Source organism: Eleutherodactylus coqui, chromosome 9 (assembly GCF_035609145.1).
Source record: "Eleutherodactylus coqui strain aEleCoq1 chromosome 9, aEleCoq1.hap1, whole genome shotgun sequence".
Lineage (NCBI taxonomy): Eukaryota > Metazoa > Chordata > Amphibia > Anura > Eleutherodactylidae > Eleutherodactylus > Eleutherodactylus coqui.
Window position 1 is genome coordinate 87,732,535 of NC_089845.1, and position 24,692 is coordinate 87,757,226.

Consider the following 24,692-nt stretch of genomic DNA (forward strand, 5'->3'; position numbering starts at 1 on the left):
GTCCTCAATTCTATAGCAATTCTTTGTAGAGCTGATGGAACTGGTTATTGGAGACAGACTGGTTGCTATGGATGAGCTGCTCCACAGCACAAAAAGAAGGTTTGTAGGTAATGTATTCTATATAGCCAAATATGTACTAGAGGCTCTGAATATTATACGATTGTGATACAAGAAGGATCTTGATCTTTTCAAGTATGAAAACGGAAAACGCATACAGAAGATGAAAATACCCCCCCCCCCCCCAAAAAAAAATAGCATAAACTCTAAAAAAGGAAAAAATGAAAAAATATTGTCTGATATTGAATTGAATATTGGTAGATACAAAAATAGCCAATTTTAAAAATGACAAAAGATTAAGAAACATTGCCTTAAATAAAATTACAACCAAAACTGAAAAAAACATCTAGAAACAAAATATGCAATCAGCCTTATTTTGTTTTCCATTGTGGTTTTCTGGCACCACCGAAATCTAGCAGTTTGTTCACTTATACAAGGTATAAGCGGAAGAATTGTACGCTGGCTAAGGCTTGAAGAATGCAATTTTGGTTCGTCACAGTTGGGGGTTGGGGAAGGGGGTATTTTCCAGACAGTGCTTTAGGCATAAACAAAGTGTAAACACCCCACCGGATACACCTGAAGGCACTTCTGTGTGAAAACTGACAAGCAGGATCCCTCTCCTGGATCCCTGTGGAACGGGCTATACCGATAGAACACAAGAACAATCCACACTTGCTGTATTATGTCTTATTGGTATAAACATATCCTATAAAGAAATAACCTCCTAGAGACTATATATTTTCTGAAACACAACAAAAATGAACAAAAAAGAAAAGTCTTTGAGAACGAATCAGTTCACTTCAGAAGGGCACGGTACAGCGACAAGGAATGTTTGGTTGTCCGTTCTTGTTCCATACAGAATATTAAATCCCTGAGACTAACCCGAGTTATTCTTGGAACAAATGATTTAGATACGCTGAAAACTGGAGAACCAGATGTATAAAATCCCTGAAAAAAAAAGTAAAAGCAAAGATGTGTTAATTCTTAATAAAGTGCAATAGGTCATGAATGTGGTTATTGAAGACATCATCAAATAAAGCTTAGCATGGTCATCACTGTTTTTAATCCCCCTCCAGTTTTGATCATTCTAATTATATAAAAAAGGCAAAAAGGGGCCGTGTCATTAAGGGGTTAAATAATGTACTAACTTCCTCCTCTGGGTCATTACGACGCAGGGATACCACATGTGAATTTTTATTTTTAATTTTTTACAAAGTGAAGGAAGACAAGTGTTGTTTATTTTTTTAATAATTTTTTAACTTTTTTTAAAACTTTTTTTTTGTGCCTTTAGGGGACTTCCACAGAGACCCATCAGGACCCCCTGATCACATTCAGCGGGGCCGATGGCGACAGCCCTTTACATGCTGCAGTCACATAGACTGCAGCATGTAAAGGGTTAACACAGCAGAGATCGGAGGTTTTCTCTGATCTCTGCTGTAAGAGCTGGTGCCTGGCTGTCCTCTGACAGTCAAGCACCAGCTTTCCCTGCCACAGAGACCATCGGCTTGCTTCTGACAAGCCGATGGTCTTTATGGCAACCTGTACACAGACTAGTGCAGGGGTTTGAAATTAAAAGCGTGAGATTGCCAGGAGATCGGCAGTATCTCCCTGCTTCTTATTTCAAAGACCTGAACTACTCTGTGTGGGTCTGTGCAGGCAGAGCACAATGCCACAGCTTGTGGCATTGTGCTCTGCAGATCCCATAGTGACATATGGCCCGGAACTCTTCCGGGCTATATCGCTATGGGCAGTGGAGCTCCTACCGGAAAATTTCCGGGCGTGCCACTCAAGGGGTTAAAAGTTTAATCAAGGCATTGAATATGGGATGAAACACAGATAAGGCAGAGCAGTAAAAGTTAGGATTGCGTATGTTTAAAGGGTTACCAGGTGATGGACTTATAATCTGGAGCCACTGATGTGGTGTGAAGTGTCCATGTAATAGTTGTTAAATTTAGTCCGTGGGTCAATAGCATATCCGCAGAATAGGTGATCAGTAGCTGATCAGCAGGAGCCCACTGCTCAGGATCCTGCCAATAGCTTCGTTAAGTGCCGCTGCCATTTCAGTCCATAACAGACACAGGGCTCTACATAGTATAGCGTCTGTGTCTGGTATGGAGCTCGATCCTATTGACTTGAATGGGAAAGACCTCCATACCATACACAGCTACTATACAATGTACGGCGCTGTGTCTGGTATGGACTGAAATGGCAGCGGCACTCAACCAAGCGATGCTGTCATTTCAATCAGCTGATTGGCGGGATCCTGAGGGATATTGCAGCTCGGTCCCCTTCATTTGAATGGGACTGAGCTGCTTTCAGGCCACATAACCGATGTACATGCTGCGGTCTCGTTAATCAGCTGACTGGCAGGGTCCTACTGTTTTGGGATCTCCGCCAATCAATGACCTTTCCTGCGGATACGTCATCAGCCATGTAGCCCTGGAAAACCCCCTTAAGACTTTTAGATCTTTCACACTATGTTCTGGTACAGAGAGGACTTCCGACAGGTACTTCGCTCTTGTAGGTCTTTGTAGATTCATCCTGGACTGTAGTGTTTGCTTACTAGCTTTATAACATCTAAGAGCATAATTCATACTTTTGCTTGTTGTCAATGAAATCAGTCATAAAGACTGACATTCAGCAACCACTAATAGCTTGTCTGAGTTCTTGAAATACTATGTTGACCCTACACTTGATGGAGGAGCATGCTTGTTTAAGGTGGAGTCAGTAGAACATGTTATTGTTCAGTAGATGGCATGCAGAATATGCAGATTTATTACAATGAAGAGCAGGGTAAAAAATGGCTGTCAGACCCCTCTCTGGCAGTGGCTTACCACCATGTCCCATTCGGCTCATCTCTTATTCAGAGAGAGTTGGCGGGCTCACACACATGCACTGAATACATGATAATGTGATTGTGTAATGATGATACTTTCCAGAATGCAAATCACTAGAATTTTTTTGCCACAAGGAATACTGGGAGGTTTGAGCTCTGAATCCAGCACTGTAAGAATTATAGAGGTATGTCCACACTGTGCGGATGCTGTACAGATTTATGTGTGGATTTTCACTATATCCAGTGAATCTACAGTTCTGTTGACCATGCACCCAAATGGGTTTTTGTACCCAATTTACATGTCCTTGAAAATATCTGCACAGAATAAGGATTTCAACAAAAATTTTAAAATCTGATTATTCATGTAGATTAAGCACTGAAAAGTCATAGCTTAGTCCACTGAACCTCAATGGAAGTAGTCTACAGAAAATACAAAATCGGCAACAGAAATCCCAAGTTCTACAAATCCTAACCAAGTGAACATGATCTAATACAAAGTGCAACTTCGGATCAGTAATGGAATATGCAGAATTTAAGACGTTTTTGAACTTTTTTGATTTAGCGATATAGCAGTTCACATAATACATCCCTTCATGAGCAGAAGCAATTCAGATAAGACCAACACACTGACTGCTGCCATTCTAATGGAAATTGAAAGGAAGAGGAGAAGCCAACATCCACACAAGTTGGTCATTACTACTACCACTAATTTTTGTATGAATATTCCAACATTTATATATAGGTGTACATATATGCAGGTATACAAATACTATACAGTGCACACCACTTTATGGCTTCACTGTATTTGGGGAGGAAATTCATTATTGCACCTAAAGGCAAAGAAGAATTGTCAGAGTGCTTCATGTGTAATGCTGAGGAAAGGCAAATTGATATGGTACAGCGGCCATTCCCAGAAAACTGATGAGGCAGAAATGCTCCTATATGCCAAGAGCTGTACCCAACAATAAAGAACAGAGAAATGTCTGCTTTCTAGCTCTAAAAATTGTGTTCTGTAGGTGTATCTGTGTATGGGTTTTTATATGGCCGTGGTCTGTTTTTCCTCCTTGTGTACAGGGTGGGCTAAAAGGTATGGAGACACTTGGTGGTTGGAAAAGCCACCCTGTGTGTGGCATGTTACTAAGGGGAAGGGGGCAAAATCTGAGCACAGCAGAGTACAATATGGGGGCCATCATGAAAGCTACTATCTTGGAACCAAGTCGATATTTTTAAATGGATAGGGTGGTGCAAACCTGGTGTGTATGAGGGTCTGATGCCCAGTAAAATGTCTGGGGACCAGAAGCCTCAAGGAGCTGAAGAAAAAAAAAAAGTGTAGATTTGTGTGAAAATTGACTTTACTAGGAGGTGCTGCCGACCAGTTAAAGCCACCAACTGGTGGACTTTCACTTCTCCTGGTATTCCCTTGTATGCTCGTAGCGCATTCTGGTAACACCGCCGCTTTTGGGTTTATTCTCAAGCCCCAAGAGTTATGTCCAATCCAGCTTGACTGATGAAGGGGCCTACCCCGAAACACGCATCTGCTAGTTTTAATTGACACAATAAAGAGAAGTTGGATAAATCTTATTCCACTGCCTGTTGAAATTCATTGGAGAGCAGCACTGGGCTACCAGTATTGTTTCATAGAATCATAGAATGGTAGAGTTGGAAGGGACCTCCAGGGTCATCAGGTCCAACCTCCTGCTCAATGCAGGATTTACTAAATCATCCCAGACAGATATTTGTCCAGCCTTTGTTTGAACACTTCCATTGAAGGAGAACTCTCCACCTCCTGTGGTAACCTGTTCCACTCATTGATCACCCTCACTGTCAGAAAATTTTATCTAATTTGTGTCTCCTCTTCAGTTTCATGCCATTGCTTCTAGTCTTTCCTTGTGCAAATAAGAATAGAGCTGATCCCACTGCACTGTGACAACCCTTCAGATATTTGTAGACTGCTATTACATCTCCTCTCAGCCTTCTTTTTTGCAAGCTAAACATTCCCAGATCCTTTAACCGTTCCCCATAGGACATGATTTGCAGACCGCTCACCATCTTGGTAACTCTTCCCTGAACTTGCTCCAGTTTGTCTATATCTTTTTCCGTTTCTCCATTCGCAATATTTTCAAGTGGAAAGGGGTGCAAGTGATATGTATCTGGAAGAGAATTTGACATTTAAGCACAGACTTGGATATCTCATTAAAGTTATTATTTTTCTGTTACATGGAAATGCTCATGTTTTGAATTGTAAAGGCTATTCTCTTCTCCCATTAACGATGCACTGAGAGCAACACCTCAGCAGAAATGCTGGCATAGGCGTTCAGGATCTGCTGTTACATGTGCACTGCGTAAGCCCTGGAATTGACATTACCCCAGAGGTAGAAGTCCAAAGGGGTCAGATCTGGCGAGACCAGGGGCCACTCCACTAGGCCATGATGTTCAATCCATTTCCCTGGAAACTGCTGATCCGAAAACTCATGGACATTGCGTCCATAATGTGGGGGGTACCATCCTGCTAGGAAAAAAAGTCTTCATTGCCCAATGACAGGAACACCTAACAAGTGCAGATACTTGGCAGCAGTAAGGTTACCGTTGAATAAGCCCACTATCTTCACGCAAAGCACCAAAGACTTTCTGTGCACTAATCGTTTTGGAGGGATCCACACAGTGTGGATTAGTGTTGGGTCAGTAGTGATGGTTTGGTTTATTCCCCTCACCATTCACGTAGAACAGTACAGTCTCTGTGACATGTGGGTTCCTTTGCAATTTCTGTGACACCCATTCTGCAAATTCAACACAGAGATTGGGATCGTCCTTGTTGGAATGATGCAGCAACTGGATCTTTTACGGATTCCTTTTGTGTGAAGGCAGCATCCGCCTTATGGTGGTTTGACTTACCCCACTCTCCCGTGACACACACCAGGTGCTATAATGTGGGCTCTTGCAGAAGGATGCCAGGATGGCCATTGCTGTTGCATCACCTGTGGCAAATTTGTTACAGCCACTTTTTGGCAGGTCCAACACGGAACATGTTTGGTGAAATTTGCCAACTGTGGCAGATGTGTGTACTGTTAGATTGCCAACTTTTGAAATCCACTGCAATAACTTGGGTACTGTGCTCCCTGGAGATCAGCAGAATCTCTATCCTCTCCTTGCCTGTTACACAGACAGATATGGCTGCAAGATTAAAATTGATAACTTTGGCAGGAATAAAAGGTATATCGCATTTATGCACAGATTTGGATTTCTTACCAAATTCTCTATTGGATACATATGTCACATGCACCCCATTCCGTTTGAAAATATTAACTTGGTTCCAAGATCTTGGCTTTCAAAATGTCTGCTGCGTTGGGACACCACTCCTCAAAGATTTGCCTACTTCCCCTTAATATGGAATATGGTGGTTAGGAATGCCATCCTATGTTTTGCATTTATTCAGGTGTCTCCATACCTTTGGACCACCCTGTATTTTGCCCAACACAAGAACAAACCTATAAGGCATTTTAGACTATTTTTTTTGTTTTACATTATCAATTAGCAATGTAATTGGTTTATCCATGTGAGCGCCAACTACAGGGAAAAAATAGACCTGATCTACTGATCATCACAGTTGGAGCCAACCCAGGTCATGATGGGTCACATGATAACTGCTTCCTCTATTTTTCTATACAAGAGAAGACTAATAAAGCTGCTTCTGCGTTCTCTCCAGTTTTCAGAGATATTAAATTTGCCAATGTTCCAATGGCGCAGTTTTGAAACATGCACCATACAGATTTTAATCCTGAAATCACTGCACTATGCTTCTCAGCGGTGACCAGATATGTGGGGTAATTTCCAACTTTAACATGTATGCCTGGTCTGCCCCATTTTCTAGAGATTGTTTCAAGCTACAATCCTCCGCAGTGCTATTTTTCTCCTTCAGCTGGGATGATAATGCACTGAAAACAAACTATGGTTGTGGTTTTCCACAGTCTGTATTTCATATTGAAAATATTACTCAATGTTTAGTGTCACCTCTACTCCTAAATGTACATTTTGCTTAAGATTTGAAATTGTAGTGTGAAGGCATTTATCCTTTGTCTGATAAAGATTATACGTCAATATGCATAGGTGTAAATCAGGTGTTTTGGCAACAATGTAGATGCCGCATTAGGTGACAATTCTTTTAAAAAGACCTCTCAAGGCCAGGTTAGCCTGATTTTTCAAAAATGGTGCTATTCTAGTCCATAGACTGTAGTATTACAGCTCAGATCCAGTCATGTTAATGTAGCTTAGCTGTAATACTTGACAGAGCCCTTTGACAAGAGTATTACTGCTTTTTTTTAGCGAAAGCAGCCATGAATTTCTCATTTTACACTACCCTTTTAAAGTCTGTACTATAGGGTGTTTCACGTGAAGCGCAACCCAGTAATTTTTCAATATGTATGTTTAGGACGAGGATACCTCAAAGCAGTGTATACAGATGCTTACCTTGGTTATTGGTGAGCTCATAGCAGAAGATGTTGAAAGGGGTCACAGACGACCTCCAAGAATTAAACGCATGCCCACATGAATTGCAGCAATGTCACAGCTAAAGTTATTCTTCAGTGCAGCAACGGGGTGGGGTTTATTGGTAAAACACTTTACCCTTTAAGTGGCCATACAGGAAAAAGTCTGCCGATGTATGGTCTGGTGATCTACATGACCACAGACCCTTCAAAATGATTTTATCCACGAAGAATGAACAAGTTTTCACCATGCTCTGGTGAATTCCCAATTATCGTTATAACGACTTGTATAAAAGGGTCTGACATTGATTTACAAGAATGCTGATGTCCAATAGGTGGCGCTGCAGAGGTATTGTTCCATCTTCCTTACTTGCATATAATTTCCCAGAGGAGCATGCATGGCCTTATAAGTCTCCTCACTCACCTCCTAGGTGTATCTTTAAGGAAAGAAAATACCCTTCCTAACCTTAGTTGGATCTGTAACAAATCACTCAGTTTTGCTAGAAGAAACCATCTTGCAGCTCCTACTCCTCCAGCTGGTTCATGAATTCTGAGAGTACTGTCAGAACGTTCAATGTTGATGTCAATGAAGATAGGCAGTTGTGGGACAATCCACGCCATACACTGACCTTTCTGGGATACAGTGGTTTTTCATTGATTTCATGTGGGTTGGTCCTGTCCCAAATCCATGTGTTTTGGCTATTCAAGTGGCCACACAGCTAACCATGCGTCATTGGTAAACAGTTCCTGATGTTGGCCTAGATTTCGCCAGAACCACTCTTCGTATTCCAGAAGCTTCACCATATCAAGCAGCAGCAGTTCCTGAACAACTGTGACGTGGTAGGGTTTCAACTTTGGCAGCATGTCCGAGAGGCACTAAGCAAGTAAAGGCTTAAAAAAGACAGATATTGTCTCGTCTCACCAGCAATGCCTCTGAAGCATTATGGAAATGATAGAATCCTGCGGGAGCTCCGTCCTCATAGCAGTCGGCAAGCGTCCAGAATCCGTGGAAGAAAAGAGGTATGGAGTAGAAGCTCCCCCCCATACCTCTTTTCTGCCAAAGGCTTACCAGTTTCGTGTGATAAAACATGAAAGACTTTTGCGGGGAATGGGGCAAACGTCTCTTCACATCCTGGACTGTAGTTGCTGGCGACCTTGACCCCCCCTCCTTAATGTGTATTCAACAAAGTTCCACTTTTTAGGAGACACTCCTTCTCCAGAAATGTTGACTGCACACCAGCAGGTCCTGCTCCCTGATGAACACCAACCACATTCATGGCTGGAAACCGGACAGAAGTCATCAATAAACTCTAGACTTCGTCTTGAAATTTGTGTACAGGTTTTCTAAAATATGGATTGTGCTTCGAGTGAAACCTCCTGTATCTAATGCTGTTATTGCCATATTTTAATATAAAATGAACAGGATCTCTCTACCCTTCCTCATTACGGAGTGCAAATAAAAATAGATTTAAAATCCATTTGAATGCAGAACTTAAGAAAAGATTCCTGGCTTTTGTTACTTTTAAGGGGTACATAAAGGAATAGGAGGTTTCAAAGATGCTGCAGTTGGAATTTGGAGTAAGAGGAAATACTTTACGCTTCCCACTGAACATATAAAGAAGATTTCACGTTTTTTAACATTCAATTTCTTCCTGCTGTAAATCCAGTGTAGTGTACTTAAAATGACTACCAACTACAGGTCATAGAAGAAGAAAGCTTCCTTGTCCCTTTAGACACAATGCCACAAGGTCGGGTCTTTTATATGACAACCTTGTGTGATCTGAGGGAAATTATAGTAATGCAGCACAGCTGCCAGCGCAGGGTTGAAAACGAGGTCAAATCCGCAGGAAGCAGCAGAAAGCCCGAGGCAACATTATAAATGAAACAACCCCCAAGGGAGTTGCAGCAACCAAGGAGTGATGTCCTTCAAACTTTGGAATTATAGAAAGGTGAAAGTATAATCAAATACTTCTGCTTGACATTTCAGAAAGCAGACAGTATTTTATCCAACGCAAGACTTCACTGAAAAACTACTTTTCATGTATGCAGAGAACGGAGCGCATCAAGAAGGGACTGGAAAATACGAATCTTTGTTCATTTTTAATCACCTGCTATTCCTTTTATATGGAGCGTTTGCCTTTACGTACTAGATTTCATAATGACTAATGCATGCTAAGGACTACCAACATTGTATTTTCCTAATTAGATACAACCCTATGCGTAGAAACGTTAGACATGAATAACTCTTCTTTGATGGTCACAATCATGGCAGCACAGTTTAAACTCTCTTCCTACATAAGGAAAGTTTGCTGCTGAGCAGACTCCGAGCTTTTTCTTTGATGAGCGCTCCTGAATCCACCCGATCAGAGAGAACTGCTCAGCCGGACAGTAGGTGGAAAAGAAAAAAAGAGGAGGCAACTAGTTCACCAGCCACATGCAGAACTGAAGGACACCATGAGCATACCGAATGTAGACTATAGAACTCCATAGGAAAAAAAGGTCCTGCTCATCCAGTAATTTGGAAGAAATTAAAGATTCCAAGTTTTATTAAAAGGCGAATAAAATTCCATCTTGGCAGCAACCCATCGCACAAATACTCTGCTGACAGGTGTCTAATACCACCCCGTGTCCTTAGTCACAGTTGCACAGTCCCTCCCTGCACTGATCACTAGGAGGTAGCGTGAGAGGAGGAGGGTGGGAACCATATGGAGCTGGCTATGTAGAGGAAGGAGCAGTCTGTATGGGAGATGGGGGACCAGTATGTAACAGACACAAGGAGCTCTATGAGACTTGGAGGAACATGGGAGCAGTTATTGTTACGAAGGGAGAAAACCATGGGAGCAGTCATTACTGGGGGTAGAAACCATGGGAGCAGTCATCGTTACTGAAGGGGGTAAACCATAGGTACAGTCATAGTTACGATCAGTCAGGGAGGGATGGGGGCATGTCAACAATCCGCTGGTGAAGAGGGCGAGGTCTATGCACTCTACTTTAAGCCTTTCTAACAATGGGGATAATGTTGGAGCCTGGAAGATACCAGATATACAACATTAACACTCTTTTCTGCCTTCGACCACCAGGCCTTAGACCACTGGGAATATTACTATAAACTTGTTAACTATCCTACATAATTATGAGAAATTACTTGGCACTATATATTAATATGCATTTTCCTCTGTTTTGTTTTGCCCAATTCAGAAGGAACAGCGTCCATCTCCCCAAATTCTCTGCTCACTACCTACAAAAGCGACAAACTCAACATCAGTCACAATACACATGCTGTGCTATTCCATCCAAAACATAACCACTCATCTGAGCACCACAGCCCCTTCTAAGGCCCAGACTTCATATATATAGATCGCAAGGCCCTGTCCTATTCAAGTGAATGTAATTGAGCTGCTATAGCAGGGTACAGCCATTATGAAATGTGTGGCACTGTGCCTGGTAGGCAGTGAATTGGCTGCAGCCAGTTCAAACAGCGGATCAGCGGGAATCACAACCCCACCAATTTGATACGGATGACCTATCCTCAGGACTTTTGCAGATAAAAAATTAAAAAGTAATTTGGTTTTGCATCACTGCTTTGTTACACACAGAACCTTTATGCCGATGAAATTATATAAGGGATTATATTTTGTGAAACACAATTGTAGCTTTCATTAGGGAAGAGACACAAATTAGATATTAGAAAAAAAAACTTTGACAGTGAGGGTGATCAATGAGTGGAACAGGTTAGCACGGGAGGTGGGGAGTTCTTCAATGGAAGTGTTCACACAAAGGCTGGACAAATATCTGTCTGGAATGATTCAGTGATCCTGCACTGAGCAGGGGAGTTGGACCCGATGACCCTGGAGGTCCCTTCCAACTCTACCAGTCTATGATTCTATGATTAGTACCATTTTGGAGCACATGCAACCTTTAAATCAGTGTTTATTCTGATTATTGCAATGCAGATTACAAAAGAAAAAAAAACCCAACAATTTGGCTTTTTTTTTGTCTTACTTCTTCTGCATGGCAAACGTTGTAACATAGTAACAGTTATGATTGCTGTACAGCTCAAGTAATTATGAATGCAGCGATTTCCCTGATGTGTTTTTTTTCTCCATTTAAAAAACGTTTTTGGTAGGGAAAAATGGGGATTTATTTGTTTTCTTGGTATTTTGTGATATTTTATGAAACCAGAAGAAAAAAAAAACACCTAAAAACAACACTTTAAAACCGAGAAATGGACTTGTATATGTGATTATTTGAAGGAGAATAGAGGTAGCCCCCTTTTGATACCTTTCAGATGCTGCAGTCGCTATTGACTGCAGAATCTAAGGCTTGACAAAGTGTGATCACATGTGAAACAGCTGTAGGCTATGTTTTTAATCTGTATCCTGTGACCATTTGCAATAAAAGATTTCTAGCACCAGTTTTGCGAGTGCCATGCCTTGCTTCCTTTCCGTATAGATGTTATGAAGTCTCTATATTGATTCGGTACTAAAGCACCTATACAGCTGGTCCTGTAGTGTGCTCTGCCTAGTCATATTAATCTAATGGTTCCATGGAGGATATTGTGAGCAGTGCCAACTTCTTTCTATGCTTGAAAATAGACTTTCTAGTATAAAATTTTCAAAAAGGGTGTAGGTCATAGCAAGATTTTTTTTCAAGAAAATATTAATATACAAAAGCTTTTATAAACAAAGTAAAAGTAAGAACATGGAGCCAGTTGTGCCCATAACTGGAATTAAAAGGATCCCTATACTTTTGGCCATTGTTTTATCCCTGAACTCCACTACACTATCTATGTAATTACCTAACCGATACCCTAGTTATGAGTGCGGACATTGATTGGGACAATGTCTGAGTTTATCTGCTTGATTCTAGCAAACACAATGCTCCATCTAGAGACATTTAAGACCTTTTCCTGAATGCTAAGAGCTGCGTATAACCACTCAAACTAGTACACAAAAAACAAAAGGTTTTAACTTAAAAAAACAGTAAGACAAGGCACAAAAGGATAAAATGCCATGCAAACGGATTGTTAACCGTTGATACCTCCATTACATTTTGTATGCTTGTATCCAGGGGTCTTTTTCTTCTAGGCCCAATGGCAGCCAGCGCTGTAAGATTTGCCTCTCGGTATTGTATTTGCTCCAGTTCCAGCTGTTGCATCTGAGAAATAAAAGATATTCATCACTACAAGAAAGATGGAAACTACAATTTTCTGCACGGCCTTCATCCATTTGTTAAAGAAAAAAAAAAAAACCAGCAGCAAATATTGATCAATTAAAGGATATTTTTATATACTGTATTATAGCTATTTGTTTCAGCAACACAAACATACAGAAATTCACACTTTTCATAAAAGCAATGCTGAATGTGCTGAACTGTACTTCACGATAACGGGGCAGACTGTCACCAACCTGTGACGTATGGTATCCATGGGCAGAGCACACGGTCAACTTATTCACAGCTCCCCGAATCTTACACTTGTGCACGATGGAGCCCAAGCCATATCCAGGCATGGCCTCACCCCCCAAAACTGTTCGCTGCCACCACTGACCATTTCTAACAGGTAGGTCAGGTGCTTAAGTTCTGCTTACTGGGAATACGGGCCTCCCCGATCTCCATCAGCCAACACAATTAATACGCCTTTGGTGTTCCGGTTTATTTTGTTAGAGCTCCAGGACAGACTAAAGTTTAAATCTTTATTCTAAAAAGGCTAGCAGTGCTTAAAAAAGTATATAAAAGGGATATGTACAAAAGGGTAAGGAATATAAAAAATACACATAGAACAGTTATTAAAACAGTCTATGAGGTTGATTCAAATAGTCCTGGCTAGGAGCACATGGAAAGATGGACAGTCCTGCATCAGATGCAGCTCAAGGGTCAGACAATGGGAAAAGGACCCCCTTTAGTCTTAAAGGCTCCTAGGGCCGCACCGTTGCCGTCTTTCTTGTGACATCATGGGTAGGCCGGCTAAGTAGATGAGCAGATCTTATGGCAGAAATATTAAATTGGGTTTCCATCCAGATTTCCCAAGCTGGTGATCCAATAGGGAAACTATGGCCTCCATATTTACTATCATGAACTTACCAATGATTAGACATGAAACACCATGTGAAAAGGATTATAACCATGTTTCCCCGAAAATAAGACAGGGTCTTATATTAATTCTTGGTCCAAAATATTACTTTTTTACATGTATATGTGCCTGGACACCATTTAAAAATCATGCTAGGGCTTATTTTCAGGGTAGATCTTATTTTCACGGAACCAGGGTAGTCCATCAGGTGTACGATTCCATGTATTCTGGGGATTGCACCTTGATGGGAATGGATGCATTGTATTCACTGTATGCTTCTGGTTCAGGAAATATAATTAGGGTCTGGCTTACGCCGGGCTCACACGGCTGTATGCGTAATCTGCTGCGGGCCTCCTGCAGTGGATTCCAGCTGTGAGCGCGGCCATGACCCTACGGAAGGCCACGTAAATTGTATTGCGTATGACTGAGTACTCACGCAGGTAGTGATGTGCAGTACTCTTTTTTTTTTTGGCTTACATTTATCGATGACGTAGGTACACGCTGCTCTATGCAATGTAATGGAGTATGGACTATGGGTATATCCGTGACCTATGGATTGTTAACAGCGCTCGGGCATGAACATCCAGCAGAGGCATATATAACTAAATCCCGTTCAGACCCTACTGCGCAGGACTTCACATATGCAGGAATTTTGCCAGTCAAGCCCTGGATTGTTAATAGCACTCGGGCGCGGACATCCAGCAGAGGCACATATAACTAAGTCCCGTTTAGATGCTACTGAGCATGTGCTGCTTCTCCCCGGCATTATACAAGAATCAAGCATGACAAGTAAGGAGGGGGCTTGTCCGGGAGCTGGTTTCATCATTGGCTGATAGCCTAGCGAATCAGACGAGTGGATGGGCGGAGCCTCCCGCTTATAAGGGAGGCTCGGCACGGATCTTACCAGGGATGTCAGTAGGGGCTAAGACGCCGTGAAGTGCAGACAGAGGTGTTTGAGGAGTGCAGGGCTCTTGCTGGAGGCTACAATCAAGTATAGTTTCTACCAACTCTAGGGCGTGAATGCACATCCAGACTTCCAACTAGATAAGCACAGATTGCCCAAAACTGAGAGATATGTTATCTGAATTTCTCAGGGCTTTATCTGTACTATCTTAAGTGGATGCTCTGACGACTATCAGTCCTCCTAGCCTAAAAACAGAGCACTCTAACACTGATATATTAAACAGTGCGATCTTTAGCCATTGGGCATAAACACTTTGGAGATGTGTGTATAAGCATCAAATACCACATCATCCACATATTTGGTGCAAGTGCCAACATCGGCTCTGATCGCAAAAAGAGGGGATACCCCCATATAATTGAGTTACATTCCTTAACCCTCTGAACTACTCCATCACAAGTATTAGAAACCTTTTAGGCAATTCTGTGCCCAGGCAAATATACCACTATGTTAAATACAGTATAAATCAGTGGCATTATCGGTCGCAGGCGCCGACCACATGTACCTCTAGAAGGACAATATAAATGATCACGAACTAACTACATATAAGTGTTAAGCCCTACGAACCATTTTTCATTTGGGGCATTTGAGTACAAAAGACAGAGGCTATTTGTCTTGATCCTGATGAATCGGCTCACTTATTACATCAGGGCCGTAGAAACGCGTCGATTAAATATTTTTTATCTATCATCCTTAGCCTTCTGAAATAAAATTTATACTGTTATTACCACTGTATAAATAGTAATATAACCGTACCTGTAAATCTATTAAGGGAACGGTAATTAACATCGGTATAGTGGATCACCACGATAAGGTGCTATACCTACCCCCTGTCCTGTATGTTCTTTGGGTGTTTGTATGTTTATGTTCGTCTAGTTTTCTGATGTGTGCTGGGCCATTTGGTGGTGTGATTTAGCTTATTTTAAATAAAGTCCTATAATAAAAGTTCTATTTTAATAATAGAACAGATTATCTAATCTAATATTTCTGGGGCACTTTCACAGTGAAAGTCCCAGTGACGAGAGTTGAAGAATAGCTAGCTTCTTTTTCTGCCTCGCTTTGTGTAGCTTCAGTGGCCTGTCTTGCCTTTGCCTCTGTCTGTTGTCCTGAGGCACAAAAAGATGGTCTTTTGCTCTGTGGTCTCTCTTCCAGAAAGTTTTTTTTTTCCAACTGCAGCCTTCTAGTTTTTTGTCCAAGTCTGGACTGAACAAGAATTGCCCATAGGAGGGCAAGGAACATAATTTATTCATGGAGGCTAGGCCCCCTGACCAAGACTTAAGCCACAGGACTCTTCTTGTGGAGTTACATAGGGCTGCTCTAGGTGCAGTCTAACGGCCTCGGCTGAAATATCCGCCAGGAAGCTTGCTGTCATCTTGAGGACCGGTAGAGAGTCTAGGATTTGCTCGTGTGGAGTTTTGTTCTGGATGTGTAGCTGTAGCTGACTGTAGCCAGATGTTGAGCGTTGGACAGCAAGAGTAACAGAAGTCCTGAATCGTATAAGACCTGATATATCACTGAAGGGCAAGATGACCAGGCTCAGGCTCACATATTGTGGCCATGTAATGCAGGCAGAGTCGCTAGAAAAATCAATAATGCTTGAACAGATCAGTGGCAAAAAGAGAGATGACCTGGCCACCAAAGAACACGATGGCTTAATACTGTCAAAGCTGATAGTGGCATGGATATCAACCAACTGAAAGAAGCAGTGCAAAACTGAAAAACATGGAGGGAGCTCGCCTTTAGGGGTCACCAAGGCTCGTGAGCAACTAAAATGCCAACAGCAGCAGCATGGAAAGATGCTCATGGTTCAAGGAAGGGATACACCATTTTCTCAGTGGTAACATTGCTGTACTTTCATATCCTACTCATTCTACGTAGCTCCTACCCTCCCTCACACAGCTGTACCATATTTCATGTGTTTGGTCAGACCATGAAATCATGCTGTCATTTTTTTGAACCAGTTCACTTGGGACTTTCCTAAGAGATGGAGACTCAATGAGACTCTCCTAAAAGACCCTGTAACCATCTCAAAAATATCTGACCACCTCACCACTTTGCAACAAATGAAAATCCACAAATCACAACAGATCTAGGTTTGCCTAGCTTACAAGGCCTTCACGAGAGGTCAGAGCTCTGATTGCCTCCTGCAAAAAGAAGGAATCATCACAGGTCCAACTTGCTATGTTAAGACGTTTTACTCTGCTAGAGATAGAGAAATGCTAAGTTGTTGCCGATTAGCCAACTAAAGACATTAGTGATACAGAAATACAACTTAATCTCCTATACACTTCCATGGCTAAAAGAGCTCTTCAAATGGACCCAATCCAGTTATTTTAAACTAGCTAATAAACCCTTAAGTTCCGATCTACAAGGCTTAAGATAAAAGAGAATTAACATCGTATACTCCAGTAGTTCTGGAAGCGGAGCCTGCATCTCAAACTTAGATAAAATTGCCCTAAAATTCCATTAGTTTTATAGCACCTAATATAAGCATAGGCCCCAACAGAATCCTTCTGCTTAACTAGTTTCCCTAAAGCATATTCCTCTTCCAAATCTCAATACAAGCCATAATTTACAATTAAACCAACCTATCACTGAAAAAGTAGTTGAGGAGCCTATACTGGGTGAAACCCCTTACGCAGAATGCTTCATCGCTCTCTATAAAAAAAAAAACACACACACAATCACTTCCCTATGCCACCCTTTAACACTTCTCTACAACGAACTATTGCCTGGAAAACGTACCTGAAGAATTTCTAAATGCCCATATAAAAGTCATCCCTGAACCAAATAAAAATCATGTCTCCCAAAAAATATTGTCCAATCTCACTATTAAATTTGGACTCTAAAATCCTAAGTAGTATACTAGCTAATCATTTTAATTACTTTTTTTTCTCTCATACATAAAAGACCAAGTTAGCTTTATTTTGTCACAACAAAGCCCCAGACATGAGACGTTCTTAACCTTATCCATAGCCCTCACACACAAAAAACTCCAATCTTCATTCTAGCACTAGATATTGAAAAAAGCTTTTGATAGCCTTTCATGGAACTACCTTTCTGCAGTCCTGGAAAGGGTGGGTTTTCAGGGCGCGAGTGTCAGAGCACCGCAATCTTTACTAACTCTGTGCAATTAAAACTCCCATGCGCTAACTCCAGTTCACTATCCATTCAGGAGAGGCACAAGAAAGGGTTTTTTTTTTGTTGCTGTCGCTTTTTGCATTAGCAATGGAACCCTTGGCATGCCTTATTAGAAAAAAACCAAACATCTTGGGCATTACAAGTGGGAAATCTCTCTGCAGACGACATCCTCCTTATCCTTTATAGGCCCCTTACTGCTCTCCCAAATCTAATTGCAATGCTGGTTTCCTTTGCAGCCATAGCTGGTCGGCTGGTCAATATGAATAAAACAGAAGCTCTTTACTCTAACATTCCCTCACCTAGGCAGAAACTCATACAAGTTATTTTCAGGTTCCAAGCTCCCCTACAATACATTACATACCTAGGTATCAAGATCACCCCTTCTTTAGATTCACTATATAAATGGAACTACCCTCATTATTTAACTCTCTTAAATCGGATATGAAGAGAGAAGATCAACACTTTCTTGGATAGAACATATAAAAACTTAGTTAACATGACAGTTTTACTTAGACTTCTCTACCCTCCTGATCAAGGTCTCTCTTAACAACTTGAAAGACATACAACAAGCTATCTTCTGGTTTATTTAGTTTAAGCCCCTACTTTGTGAAAATACTTAAGCTGACAATTGTCAAAAAAAAAAACCCTACACTTGCAGGACCTAAAGCACCTCAATGGCGGAAATTGGAAGCTTCCCTCCTAAGCCCCAGTTGAACTTCATGCTATTTTTGGGGCCAAAAATATAAAACTCAAATTTAAACAGCAACTTTAGCCCCTAACCTACCACCTTTTCCTAATGTGCAAGAAAAATAACAGATTTAAAAGTATTCCCTGATGTCACTCTATCACAAGCTATTACCCATTATCCATAACCAGGCTTTTGCGCCAAGTACCCAGAGCGATGGGTTCCTTTAGTGGCAAAACAAAGTTCTGACTTAATTATATCACAATATAAACTCCCAACCCCACAACGTATAGAAAAATACTCAATACGAAGACATCTTTGGTTGGAGATATCCCAGATTTATAGCTTCCTTCGATTCAGATAACCTCCACTACTTTTAACATCTTCATTGCCTTTGAAAGACTATGCATATGGTCACCCCTTCAACCTGGTGCAATTTCCCTCCTCTAAGCTACTATTAATTAACATCCACCGGAAGTGGAGCTTTCTTTCATAAAACGCTGGGAAATAGAGATAAATATATCCTCTTTAGCTCTTTGGCAACATTGCTGGACTTTCATATCTAAAAAGGTAGCCATCAAGTAACTCTGGCTCAATCAGTTAAGATCTAACAGAGCTTATTTTGTTCGCTCGATGATTCATTAATTCTCCCCAAAAACTATTTCAGAGGTTGTAATTTACTAGGAACGACATCACATATTTGGTGGACATGACCAATAATGAGATCCCTTAGGAGGCGGGTAGTTAAACTTAATATCTAAAAGTTCTTGGCAAAACATTCCCCCTCTCTCCATTGACTTGTCACTTGGCTGACAAACCCCTTGGGTTAAGTAATCCATAACAAAACCTTATTATATATGTATGGCAACTATAAGTTTTATTGCCTTTTAATGGCGATCACGCACTCTTCAACATTAATCCAAATCCATGCCAGAGTCTCAAGATCATGTATTTTTGTTAGCTATTAAAAAAGCTATATCTACAAGATTACTTGGTTTCTCTTGCTGGGAACAATCCAGGATGATGCTATATGAAAAGATAATATGGATCTTTTTCTCAAGATTCGGCTTCACTGGTCTATATATCTTGACATATCTGGTCTTTCTCGACTACTTGCCACTTGAGAACATGTTAAGGATATTCGCTAAGGGGGGGGGAAAGGTGAGGGGGGAAGGGGGGGGGGTGTCACCAGGCTCTGCTTCCTGGTTTTCAGTTCTCTTTTACCAAATCCACCTAACAAAAATTATTTTTTCCCAACTCACTTGATGCTTTATGTGGATGTTTAGTGTTCTGTTTATTGCTTCGTATTACATTGCTATACCCCCTGCGAGGGGAACATTCTAGCCTCACAGCATGTACAAATACGCATAAATTCCAATAAAAGTATTTGAGACTAAAAACAATATAATCATGGACTGCAGCTCTATGCGATCCAGGTGGTGCTCAGCAAACGCATGAAGAATAAATGCACTTTCAATCAGAGGAAATACAAATTGCGACACTTGGCAAAAAGGTTCTTATAAAGTAGCAGTTTATTTTGTGTACAACATTACAACACACTGGGGAGGAGAATAAGTGCAATAGACGACGGAAGTTTCACATCACTTCACGCTTTTTTGGAGTTTAAACGTGTGGCATGTGTGTCATGGCGCCCCTTATAGACAAATGTCAGACTGTAACTGTTGTGACACAAACTGCGCTACAAAAGGCAAAAAGACATTAAAAACGACATTTCTTGCTCAATCCCAGCAAAACGTAAACGGTTAATGTCACTCATGTTTCTTGACCGAGTGGCTTCTTTTACATTGGTAAGACAATTTGCTCCTTTTACAAGAGAAGGTACAATACATTGTGTTTTTTCTTCTACATAGGTTCAAGGCGTTTGATTCCATGATTGAAGTCATTCCATCTTCATAACATGTTAATGCCACCGTCATGTTTTTCTCAGTGTTGATTCTTTCATGGCTGCTGAAGCTTGCGATTGCCTGAGCGATAACATGTACAACGGAAGGTACATAACCACTCGACAACTTCTTCTGGGTTCTGAACAGCAGGCACTGGAACCCCAGTGCTGGACAGTGAGCCACTAAAGCAGGAGAGTATACATTTTTTTCTTTGTTTTACACCATTTTAAGCTAATATTTAACAGGAACCACTTTAAAAAGTGACCCAAGTAGAAAATCGTGTGCACACCTCCAAAAATAAAAAGGCCAACATGTGAATAGTTCATACATACAGTACTAGCTAAGCCTCTATCTACATGCACATATCTTCATAAAATCACCAAAACCTAAAATACACAAAAATCTGCATTTAAAGGGGTGGTCTCGCGAAAGCAAGTGGGTCTATACACTTCTGTATGGCCATATTAATGCACTTTGTAATGTACATCGTGCATTAAATATGAGCCATACAGAAGTTATTCACTTACCTGCTCCGTTGCTAGCGTCCCCGTCGCCATGGTTCCGTCTAATTTCGGTGTCTTCTTGCCTTTTTAGACGCGCTTGCGCAGATCCGTCTTCTCCCTTCTCCCTTCGGCAGCATCGGCATTTTGGCTCCGCCCCCTTGTACGCATCATCGCGTAGCTCCGCCCCATGACGTGTGCCGGTTCCAGCCTCCTGATTGGCTGGAATCGGCACATGACGGGGGCGGAGCTACGCGATGACGCGAAAAGGGGGCGGAGCCAAAACGCCGATGCTTCCAAGACCAGCCGAAGGGAGAAGATGCATCTGCGCAAGCGCGTCTAAAAAAGCAAGAAGACACCGAAGTTAGACGGAACCATGGCAACGGGGACGCTAGCAACGGAGCAGGTAAGTAAATAACTTCTGTATGGCTCATATTTAATGCACGATGTATATTACAAAGTGCATTAATATGGCCATACAGAAGTATATAGACCCACTTGCTTTCGCGAGACCACCCCTTTAAGTTGAAAGTTTAAAAAAAAAATGTAATAGCATATAAAATACAAGAATTGCACACCTTGAAAAGCAACAGCACTCCTAAACCCCATTTCCTAAAAGCAGAAAAACTGCTGATTGCAGTTGTTTTGCTGGGCTAGTGACAGCCATGTCCGCCTTCACACAACTTTGTGACAAACAAACTTAAAAGAAATACCTTAAAACATACATTTGCACCCAAAACACATGCAAATAGAGGTTCACACAAAAAAATATATTAGATCAAGTTGTGGAAAGTTTATATATTACAATCTACATCAACAAGAGCTTGTGCTCTCGAAAATTCTGAAACGGAGGTCATTCAATATTTGGCTGTCATCCACATGCTAAAAATATATACTGCACATCGCAAACAGCTACTAGGCTACCAATATCTAAAGCTTTTAGAAACATTTAGTTTATAAAAATACAACGCAATTTATACACAACCACCTTCAAGAAACTTATCAAACAGTGCAGAGTAACAAATTCCATGAAAATTCTAATTTGCAACAAAAATACGTTCTCAAGCAGACCCCGTATGCAGATGAAATGTACTCTGCGAGGTAGACGTGTGGCATGTATGAACTCACAAGGGTATGCGTTAAAGAAACACCAACACTGCAGAAATGTGTGGACCAACTTTTGCATGCAAATTAAATTAAGGATTACGTAGGTTTATAGATGTACCGCACCTTTATACAAACTGCAACCCTGTAAATTCCTAAACCCAATGTAATGCGTTACCTAAAGATGCTTTTACAAAGGACTAAAATGATATGGACCCAACAGAAGTGTAATCGACAATGCTCTATAGTCATTTATTATCGCTATAACTGTAGCGTGTAACGGGTAGCGCTAGAGGAGCGCATTTTATGCTAAAAGATCAGGTACAAACAGGATAGGGGCAGCGTAAAATGTATACATTTTATTGATGTTTGTGTATGTGGTGCGTTTCTATAATTAATTTGATGCTGCAATCTAGATGCCGTAAGCGCCGGGATCGTGGCGTCAACAAACAGCCAAAATTAGGCAAAGAGGGGTGATTACATCGAAGAATGTTCATTTTCCCACCTCTTTTCTGAAGTATAAAATTAACTCCCCCTATGTGTGACTAAACGCAGTTATCCCTCACTTACCAGTGATCATACCTGAAAGATTAAAAGTCCATGTTACCTCCTCCCGTGATCATCTAGAGTTTTACACGGACAGACAGGAGAATCAGGTCTCATTTCTTATCTCCTTATAGCCTGCCAGCTCCTCCTCCTTCACAGTGAAGTGAAAGTAAGAGGCGGCTGAATGGGGGGTACACTTATTTGCGCTCTTAGGCTAGCTCCCACCATGACCAGCAATTTTGGGCTGGTTTTAAAGCAATTTAGCCTAAGATACGGTTGTAGAAATGCAGCAAACAGCAGATATACGAATCTCCTATTTCAACCTCCATTTCAGACTGTATTGTGGCTAGATTGGCTTTAAAACAAGACTGAAATCAAAGTTCTATGTGCAATATAGCCAATTATTAGCAACAATGTATATATACATACATCCTTGGCTATTTTGTCACTCTACAAGGACGCATCATATATATCCTTGGTAGGGACAACGTTAAAGAGTCAATATACTTTTGAATTTTTTACTAGGATACATAATTTTTATTAAATTTTGTAATTTATTTTAAGGTATTTTGCTGCTAAATGGCACCTGCAAACTCCTCTACTGAACCACATAGGGATAGCCCTATGTGAAATACCTACACACTGCACTGCTGGAACCAACCGTTACAGAGAGAGAAGTAGGTACAGCTGCAGGAGCCGGCACAGCCACCAGAGGTACAGTGCTGAATGCAGAAGAGCAATCAAGTAAATTTCTGTCTGGAGTGTAGACGGCTGAGCAGCGACTCCTGCATACACAGCCAGCGCAGTCAGTACACTGCTTGTTTAGAAGTGGTCTATGGATTCCACATGGGAACAGCACTATACAGTCTAGAAGGGGACCTAGCAGCAGTTTACAAGCAGAATAATTAATTAAAATTACTATTTCAAATCACATCCCAATGGAAAATTTAAAAAACCCAAAAAGCAAAGGAAATTGGAGCAAAAGGGGTTGTTCGGTTACCGGACAACATCCCTTTAATAAGGGTGACTGCATCCCAACGGTAGTGGAAGGGTAAGTATAGCTCTGTTATTTTACTACAGTCAGCCCTATTGAAGGGATGTTGTCTGGAAACCAGACAACCCCGTTTAAATATTGGTGGTACTGTATACCTTAATTTTGTTTAAAGGTCCAAAATTCTGTGTAGATTTCATAATATACCTTTTGTTGATGAAGCTATATTTTTATGTTGTGATCAGTGCTACATATACCATTGCCTCTCTTCACGCAGCCAATGAATTAAAAGGGGTGGCCCAGGGAGCCTAAATACTTAAAATGAAACCACAATTTCAGAAGAATCCACTTCTGGTCTGGTACTACCAATAGTATATCACCTCCCTCTGTACCAATCACGTCATTAAGGAGCTAGGGAAGGGGGATGGCTTTACTTATCACGATGAAGCAAAAAGCCTGTCTTAGCATCAGAGAAGTCGTCTGGCTTAGGTATTAAGACAAACCAAACAACCAGCCTCCTCGATGACGTGTTGGGCACAGAAAGAGGAGCCAAACCACATGTCCCGGTGTTGAAACCAGGTTGGGAGTGGACGCTCTGATACCATGGGTCCATGTAAGAATTGAGGCTCTGAACAATCCCTTGAAATAATACAATTTTGGCTGTGTGCTGCTGCTAATGGGGAGCTTACTGAAAAACTTGTACAGCTTTAACTGAACAGAAAAATGGATATATGCAGCACGTTTCTCCTAATGTCCAGATTTAATTTGGTTTCCAAATATCTTTTAAAGCCTGTTTGAAGGAAGCAGAGGATCTCTGCTAAAGAAAAAAAATGAGTTTCAAGTCCTTCTAAGGCTATACTATCAAATTAATTCAGCAAAACAGGTTGGACCTAAAAAAACAAAAAACAAAACGAAAACGATGTTTAAAGTTACAAATCATGGTATGAATCAAAATCCAAAGTCTTGACTTTGGCTCCCGGTTGTTACACAATATCTGACCTTTTTGTGCTGGAAAGCGTACGGTATGTTGCGGCTATGCGAGGACTACAGTGACCTTTTTCTTTTACAAAGCCCTTTTATTTCCTTTCCAAATAATAACCCGTGCACTTATAGTATTACACAAGGTATAATGTCACATTTATGAAAAGAAACCGTCAGCTACAGCAGAGTCCTTCTAAATGCACAAATTGTAAAAAGCATGAAAACTCAGGAAGAAAAATCAGCGTTGTAGCCAGGGACAGGCTCTCGCTGGGATTTCTGCTTGTTTTGCTTCAGCGTCTACATTAATAGCAATAATAAAGTTCTTTAAAACATTCATAAACAACCTGCTGCTGACACCTTGGAGCAAAGTGTAGCGGTGTTCAGCAACAACAAATTTCATAGTTCAGGAAGCGCAGTTAGGAGAGGAGGGGAAGG

The 24,692-nt window shown here is 41.1% G+C and overlaps 1 protein-coding gene across 1 annotated transcript in view; it reads right to left on the reverse strand.

Moving 5' to 3' along the window:
* Window positions 1–262: 262 nt before the first annotated feature.
* TAF4B (TATA-box binding protein associated factor 4b) overlaps window positions 263–24,692 on the reverse strand; it is a 116,005-nt gene continuing 91,575 nt past the window's right edge. The window contains exons 14-15 of the mRNA XM_066578976.1: window positions 12,424–12,531; window positions 263–1,005 (exon numbers count right to left, since the gene is read on the reverse strand). Of these exons, the coding sequence (XP_066435073.1) occupies window positions 853–1,005; window positions 12,424–12,531 (261 nt within the window). The 3' untranslated portion in view covers window positions 263–852. The remainder of the gene's footprint in view (window positions 1,006–12,423; window positions 12,532–24,692) is intronic.